Source organism: Sinocyclocheilus rhinocerous, unplaced genomic scaffold (assembly GCF_001515625.1).
Source record: "Sinocyclocheilus rhinocerous isolate Xijiao unplaced genomic scaffold, SAMN03320098_v1.1 scaffold2063, whole genome shotgun sequence".
Taxonomy (NCBI): Eukaryota; Metazoa; Chordata; class Actinopteri; order Cypriniformes; family Cyprinidae; genus Sinocyclocheilus; species Sinocyclocheilus rhinocerous.
Window position 1 is genome coordinate 107,525 of NW_015636724.1, and position 8,810 is coordinate 116,334.

Below are 8,810 nucleotides of genomic sequence, written 5' to 3' on the forward strand. Positions count from 1 at the left end.
ATATGAAATTATATAAATGATATGTATATGAATTATATAACTGAAATTAAATAACTGTAATTACAGATTTAGGTTAAATAAAGATGTCAGTCTTTATTTTTCTTTATTTTTCTTCTTTTTATGAAACAAATTAAAGAAAAAATAAACAAATTCTACTGTTCCTAATATTCTGTATGTTGCTTAAAAACAAAATATATTGTGTTCAGCGGAAAAAAGGTTAGTTTTTTTTTACCCAGTCATTTAAAAATAAAACATTTTAGAGCTGTAACGACAATACCGTGATACCGTGAAACCGTGATATTTTGGCTTAAGGTTATCATACCGTCAAAATCTCATACCGGCCCATGCCTAGCACCAAGTGACGTTTGCACATGTGTATCAGGTTTTTGAGAGGCATATTTAACTTGCTAATGGTGGGTGCTTCTATCCAAGCAGGATGGAAAGGTTCAGATTGAGTATCAACAGGCCCCTTGGCCCAAGGATCAGGCTCATGTATTTGAGAAAGCATAAACAGCCGTATGTGGTTCAGCATGCTTCTCGCTCATGCTCGCTAAATTTAGGGGTGCAAATTGGAGACAGTCTGACAGAGTTGGTGCGCCTCATACTTGTCCAGAAGTGGAGAGCCTTTCAACCGCTGATGGCTGGAGAAGTGGAAGGTCCAGCGAAACATCTGACGCCCCAGGGAACAATGTGGGGTTTAGAGAGTCGTCCATCCAAGTGATATCTTTAAAGCCACCCTGTGGAGTCAATTGATGAAGAAGTGCAAGAACATCATCGTTGACCTCTGATGAGGCAGGAGCTCCTTCACCTAATTTCCCCGGCTCTGGTTGGGAAAGACTGGACGTCAACAGCTTGTCCAGAGCCTCCTCCAGAAGAGGCTTGGGGCAAGGAAGACTTATTCCCAATATGCCCGGTTCAAAGCTCTCAGGTTTCTCTTTGGAAGGCTTCGGAGTTAATGTTAGGGTTGAAACTGGAGGAGCGGGCAGTGTAATGGTAGTTGGCACTGGACTCTTGCTAGTAATCCCTGGCTGGGGACTTGGGCTCTTGGCAAGGACTCCAGGGACTGGACTTCTGGTTGCTCTAACAGCTGTAACTGGGCATGGGCTCTTTCTTACCACGACTGGACTAGAGGTTTTAGCAACTGTTACAGGACTAGAAATTTTCACATCAACAATTCGATTTGAGCTCTTGATAACCTGTGGTGGACTGGGGCTTTTAGCCACTGGACTAGATATCCTTGGAGTCATAGCTGGTGAGGAGGCCTTTGGTACCACAGGTGGACTATTTTTGGTGACCGAAACTGGACTTGAGGTTTTCGGATCGACAGTCTTGGGCGAACTGATTTCACGTGTGCGTAAACTTGATGCCAGAAGGCTTGAAGTTTTTGCAGATGGTTCAGGTGATAAAAGAGACTCAGGGGCTGTACTCTTTGTGCTAGAAACTACCAGTCGTTTCTGCAAATGGGTCTTGGAGGAAGTGTAGAGCACCGTGGAGTTGGACTCTGGAGCAACGGTTGTCGATTCCTCAACAATGTGGAGTTCCAGTAAAAGTGGTGCGCAATTAGGGGAAGGAACGCTGCGGTCATCTGATTCTGGGACTGGGACAGAAGGGACTGTGAGGTTCTCAGTCACCACAATATTGGGAAGTTCTGACCCTTTAGTGGATAAAGAGTCCTCCAGAGACAGAGAGCCAGACTAGACAATCAACAGCAAGACAACAACAATAAAAAGAAAAGGAGGAAAGCATTTGAGTAGAAGGAATGACAAGCAAAAAGAGGAAGCAATGTGACACAACATCCAATCTGATCCATTATCTTACTCTACAATACAAAAACTATGCATAAAAACCAGTGGCCTAATGTAATGCGTTATGTAATATCTCAACAAGTTTGGCTTATTTAGTCAATGTAACGAAGTATAAGTTGGTTTACCAACCTGAAGGCAAATATAAGCACCAGAATTCCCAGATATAACATGACACCACAACCACAGCATTCCAGATTCTCTCTTTTCGACCGCAGTGTGGCTCACGTCCAAGACAGATATGCTAACAAGACCTTCATATTGGACCCATGAGAGCATGCCCTCATAATGGCATATAAACTCTTATTCATTTTAAAAGCTTGATTGATAATAATCTACTGTTTACTATCTGATTATCATTATCAGCACTTATAGACACGCATATAATAAATCACAACACAGCTGATACCCCTGCAATACATTAAAATGCAAAATCCAATGACAACTCATTAAAACTGCCCTTGTAAAGATTTAAGACAGATTATATGCCAATAAATAAGAATTACATAAGCACTACAAAATAATTTTGCTAATTAAACACTTAGTCGATTTCAAATACATAAATGATTCCATCAGTGCGACTTTATTTATGTATACTAATTTTCTATTGTGTGGCAACGCAATGAATCACAGTTTGTTTGAAGGAAACATTTATAGGAAATATGAACAATAGCAATGTAATTTTTCTCTCTTTCTCTAAGACTTACATTGCTCTGAACTTTGAAGTCAGACAGTGAAGCCATGAGTTCATCAAGTTCTCGTGTCGCTGAGGAGGCAGAGATTCTGGCCTGCTGCTGGGCGGTAGTCTCTTCTTGAACTTCTCTCAACTCAGGAACCACTGGTACTGATGGGGCGGTTCTGTAAATGTTGCAAATTTAAAAATGGGATGTAAGAAAAGGCCTAAACCACAGATAGGAAATCTTCACTTGATCACAACTTTTCTGCTCATTTACACACTAGAGTGGAGTCCAAAAGACCACAATGAAAATCTAGTATCTAAATTTGAATTTAAACTAAAAAAATAAACTAAAACGTAGGACTGTAAAAAAATATATTTTTTAATTTAAACAACATTCTATTTTCTCAAGTTAAGAGAAGATATAGCAATAAAATATTTTAAATCATATTTACTCACTAAAAAGTGGTAAAACAAATATAAAATATTTACATTAAAACAAAAACATTAAACATTATTATATAATAAAATATACGCTACCAGTCAAAAGTTTGGAATAATTAAGATGTTTAATGTTTTTGAATGACTTCTCTTCTGCTCACCAAGGCTGCATTTATTTGGTCAATGATGCTGAAAATTCAGCTTTGATCACAGGAATAAATTACATTTTAGACAGAAAACGGACAACAGTTCCTTTAAATTGTAATAATTTTTCATGAAATTATGGTTTTTATTTTTGATAAATGCAGCCTTGGTGAGCAGAAAAGACTTATTTTTAAAGACATAAAAAAAATTATTATTCGAAACCTTTGACTGGTAATGCACACAAATATATGTGTATATGTATATATATATATATATATATATATATATATATATATATATATTTATGAATGTTTTCAGCAGTGTGCTTACACAGGGGCTGGCACAGAGCTTTCCAACTCATTTAGCAGGCTCTCCACACTGGGTCTGACGTCCTCTATCCCCCGTCCAGGTGCACTGCGTTTGGGTTTCTCTATCTTGGGAAGAGGCGCTTTCACTACTGATGAGACGCCGTTTTCTGGGACATAGCACTGGGTGTTGCTGGCTGGTTTGGGTGGGTAGGCCTCTGTGAAACACAAAATGGAAAAACATCTACTGGATATGTTTGATATAATGTCAAAAATGTTGATGTGATGTTTAACAACCCATTAACGCTGAGGTTTGAAGCACTCACCTTCAGTAGGGAAGGAGGGTGTGCTGTGCTGTACGGCGTTGAGCTCCAGCAGCAGACGGTCCAGCTCTGACAGGTTACTGCCCAGTGATGAGCTCATGACGGCGGTGGGGGAGTCAGTAGTCTTCTGCTTGTTGGGGAAACTATAGACGTGCTCTTCTTCAGACTGTGACACACGAGGACTGGCGCTTTTCGGAGCCGAGCTGAAAGACTTGAGGAAAGAAAAAATAAAGTTGTTTTACTTTAAGGCACTAAAGCAAAAATGGGGAAATATAAAAAATAAAAAGTTTAACGGTACAACCTGCGTTCTCAAGGCACTGCTTCATGCAGTCTCTCAAAATGTTAATGGATTTATTTTATTTATTTTTTAGCTTTGTATAATAAGAGTTGCATGAGAATTCTTAAAAAAGTGAAATCATGTGGGACTGATATAATGACAGGACATTTAATTTAGGGTGAACTATGCTTTTAATAATTCCTGTATTTTGATTTGGCTTTTATATGTGATCCCACAGAGCCCAAAACATGCATTTAAACAAATAAATGTTGCCTGCATGAAAGCTATCAAAACATCTTGATGTCTAGCGCCAAATATTTAATGAAACTAAGCTACAAATACATGAACACCTATATTCACATATCAATGCAGATTCAATATTGAGAAACTTAACCCAACCCGATCCGTTAATTATAACAGACATAATTCAAATCAAATGCAACAATATAATACTCCAAGGCAGTCATGTGGTTAAAATTTAAAAACCTTTCATAAACCGGGCTATTTCATTATAAAATTGTTTGGCCAACATGTTTCGTCTTCTCACAGCCTTCCTCGGATCACCTAATCGAATCATCTTAAAGGAATAGCTGCAAAAACAGTCGGAATATTTCTCAGAGTCACTGAGAGAGAGGAAAATGGTTGTGAAAAATTTAATTATGACTGTATTTAGTCCAAGAAAGCTTGACTAACATTATAAGTGAACTTAAATGCTACAAATATGTATAATATGGCCCCATTCAAGAAACCTTGAAATGTTGAACCTGCTTAATGGCACAAGTCTCTGGAGCAACTGAAGATGAAGTGCTTTGCTCAAGGGCACAACAGGCTGAATGTGGAACAGGCCGGCTTCTGGTATTTGTCATAAGGTTAAAGGATAACCAGCAGCCTCATACAAAGCCCAGCAGAAAGCTCTACACTGTAAAAAAAATTCCGTAAAATTTACGGTAAAAAACCGGCAGCCGTGGTTGCCGGAATTTTACCGTAAAAAATACGGTAGCAACGTTTTAGGTTTTACGGTTTTAACTTAAATTTACAGTTAAATATCGTAATTTCATTAACTGATATAATGTTAATATACCAACCTATTGAAGTACTAAAATCTGTTTTGTACCTTTGTAATACACTGATAACCACCAAATGCAGGTGGTGATGAGAAAGTCACACGATGAACCAAAGCCTATCACAAGCAGCTTTTAAATAATAACATATATAGAAGGTGCACAGTGTCATTCACACAAACACCAAACACCATCATGGTAACACACATGAAACTGAAATAATGCAATAAACATTAATTTAACAACATTAGGTGTAACACACAACCCTAATATACAAAACTGATAAGAAAAAAATAAGAAGAAACATAGTTATTTCAACAAAAAAACATCAAATTTGAAATGTAACGCAGGGAATTCTGGGAATGTCAATTTACGGTTATTCAATGAAAATTATACGGTCTTTTTCACTTCCAAAAACGGTATACTACCGTAAAATTAATGTCCAATACATGTAATGTCCAATACAGTTTTTCACCGTATATAGTAGGGGAATTTACCGTTAACCATTTAACAGGTTTTTACTGTAGCATTTTTACAGTCTTTTACCGTTAAATTCACGGTCATTTTTTACAGTGTAGGGTATAAAGAAACGCTTCAGGAAGTGATGGGGCATTTTACCTGGGTTGATGAGTGCTTTGATTCTGGCTTTTCTACCCAAGATCCATTCAGTGTTTGAGCAGGAGGAGAGGTTAGCCGAGGAGGGGAGGACACGTCCTGATATGAGTCACTTCCTGTGGGGTAGGAATATGGCGTCTCTTCTGGCAGAAAAACAGCTTGTTTGGAAATGTGGGAGGTTGTGGACTCCAAATCCGCAAGAAGAGCATCTAAAAAACAAAAGAATCAACAGACAGTATATCAAAATACTGGTTTGATTCTCAGGGTTGGTTGTTTTCTTTTAATGCCATACTGGCTTCCTTGGCGAGTAACAATTTGAAATGGTGTAAAAAAATCTAGTTTGCTTTCGATAAACTTTTCTTTGACCGTTTACAAAACTTCTGTTTGTGGAATAATATAGGCTAGTTTTCATAAGAGAACTTAAACCAGCAACATAAAATTCTGAAGCCTAGAGGTCTGTTCAAATCCATCATTTGGAGTATTCAGATGTTTGCTTCAGATTCAGGCTCTCTGGGGTGGTTTTGTGCAAGAATACCATAAATCTATCAGAAATCAAACAGGCTGCTGCTGAATAACCCTGTTTCAACTTGACTCTGTCAAGTCTGTTCAAAGCACGGCTCTCTCAGCTGGATCAGAGGGATAACTTTGAATCACATGATCGGGATGTGAAATCACTGCAGGCTTCACTCATACGGGTGTGGTGAGAGAGACAACCTCTTGTGTAAAGACTGCTCTGAAACAGCATGCCTACAGGGATAGATTCAGCAGGAAGTATGGCGCAAAATGCAGGTGCATAAATGGACACACCTCTTAATGCACACATAAAATCAACATTCAAAAGCCATAAGCTCAGGAACAGAACAGAAAGCACTTACACAATCAGGTAAGCTTGTAAAACATGCTCTTAAGTGACTGTCAACACATCTCTGGTTTAAAAGTCCTTCACTTAGCAATTTCTTCAAAGATAAGGCACCTTTAGATCTCGGTTGCATCATCATCTTTGCTACCAAGCGTGTCACGCCGCGTCTATACAGGAAGTGATTGATGTCATATCGCAGCGTGAAAGCTCGAGGTTCTCCATAGTGGAAGTGAAGCAGCACATCACCTAAATATCAAAGGTCGTGGGTTCAATACCAAGGGAACACACATACTGGTAAAAAATTTATAGCCTGAATGCACTGTAAGTCGCTTTGGATAAAAGCGTCTGCTAAATGCATACATTTAATTTAATTTAATTTTAAAATTTAAATATGTTTGTCACACTGAACTGAGCTATTTTTTTTTAAATTCAAAAATCTATCGGTATTAAAAAAAAAGGACTTTGTATGGGTTATTGCAGAATAGTAAAATCATTTTATAGACAATGTGTGCATAGGTTTAGAATAAACAAATATTTAAAGGGGTCCTATTATGCTCTTTTACAAAGTCTTGATTTTGTTTTGGGGGTGTACTAGAACAGGCTCTCATACTAGGTTGTTCGAAAAACACATTATTTTTCACATATTTAGAATCATACATGTTATACAGTCCAAACTCACACAAGACGAGTAAAAACATCAAACTCAACAACCAACCTCTGTAAGCGGGTAAACTTTGGTCAGTCCACAAACACACAACACATTGATAAATCACACAATATCAACCGTCAACAACAGCAGATCCCCAAAATCACCATTACAGCCACAAACACATGAAAGCCACAATCCCAAAGGAACAACCAACTAAATGCAAAGAACAGGAACGGATTGAAGCTGGTTACTTACAGTGTGAGCGGGACAGACAGAAACACCCTGCTGAGCTCTGTGTCTTTACCTTCGCACTTTATCTCAGACAGGAGGAGCTACGACAAGGAGTGGAAAAAACAGATAAGATAAGGATGGAATATCAAAGAGAGACAGAAGGATCTAGATAGAAGAGGAGAAGAGAGAAGAAAGGGAAAACGGAGCACTTCGTAAACTCTTCTGCGTTCGGTAGCAGTGACTGTGGAGTCGTCCGAGGGGAGGGCGGCCGGCTGTTTATCGGCAGGTGCTAACTTTAACTTCCCCTCCACATACCAGATACTAAAAATGCTGCGGTATATAACCTGCCTGCAACTGTGCACAGGTCACCAATCTGGTCAAGCGAGAGAAAGACACCGCTGCCATTAGACAAACAGAAATGACTCGGTCGGTAAAACTTTAGGATCATAATTGTCATGTCAAATAAATGGGAATATTATTTACAACACTAAGGCCGTAAGACTTTGAGACTCGAATCTGCCCATATCTTGACTGTTTGTTCAGCACTCGGCCTGATGAGGGAGTGGCAAAGGAAACATTAACCCATATTTCTCTCTCGCTCTCTCTCTCTCCAATCCTCTCTGCTGTTTCTCTGTTTACATCCATTACACTGATATTAGCAATCACTCGCCCTCACATTGAAATTAAAGGGATAGTTCACCCAAAAATGACAATTCTCAAGTTGTTCTAAACCAGCTTGCTTCTTCTGTTGAACACAAAAGAGGATATTTTGAAGAAAGTGGGTAACCAAACAGTTGACGGTAGCCACTGACTTCCATAGTATGGGAAAAAATACTATGGAAGTCAATGGGGACCATCAACTGTTTGGTTACACACTTTCTTCAAAATATATTTTTTTTGTGTGTTCAGCAGAAGAAATTCATAAAGGTTTGGAACAACTTAAGGGTGAATAAATGATATATTTTTGGGTGAACTATCCCTTTAAGCATTAAGCATCATATCAAATCATTTGACGAAAAAAGGCTGTATCACAGTCTTTTTAAGCAAAAAAAAAAAGTTTATCATATGTCTGATAAGGATTTTTAAATACCACTTAAAGACTGCACTAAAAAAATAACAATTTCTAGTCACTGAAACATAAATAGAGTAAATAAATACACTTTAGAAATTTCTATCACTTTTCCATGTCTTTAAGATTTGCATGGTTGCAAATTACTATTTTTAAATGCCCTGATTTTTCCAGGTTTTTATGACCATGGGTATTATCTTCTGATAAACATAAGCTATTTAAAATAAGGTAATTATAAATATAATAAAATAAATAAATAAATAATAAAGATTATTATAAATAATAAAAGCCACAAAAACACATCCACTAATTATAAATATAAATAAATAAATATATATATATATATACTTTTTTTTTT

The 8,810-nt window shown here is 37.7% G+C and overlaps 1 protein-coding gene across 1 annotated transcript in view; it reads right to left on the bottom strand.

Annotated features, from left to right (window-relative positions):
- LOC107748058 (proteoglycan 4-like) overlaps positions 1-8,810 on the bottom strand; it is a 59,643-nt gene that overhangs the window by 17,340 nt on the left and 33,493 nt on the right. Inside the window, exons 2-6 of the mRNA XM_016562710.1 lie at positions 5,648-5,853; positions 3,695-3,902; positions 3,394-3,586; positions 2,510-2,660; positions 606-1,694 (exon numbers count right to left, since the gene is read on the bottom strand). Of these exons, the coding sequence (XP_016418196.1) occupies positions 606-1,694; positions 2,510-2,660; positions 3,394-3,586; positions 3,695-3,902; positions 5,648-5,853 (1,847 nt within the window). The remainder of the gene's footprint in view (positions 1-605; positions 1,695-2,509; positions 2,661-3,393; positions 3,587-3,694; positions 3,903-5,647; positions 5,854-8,810) is intronic.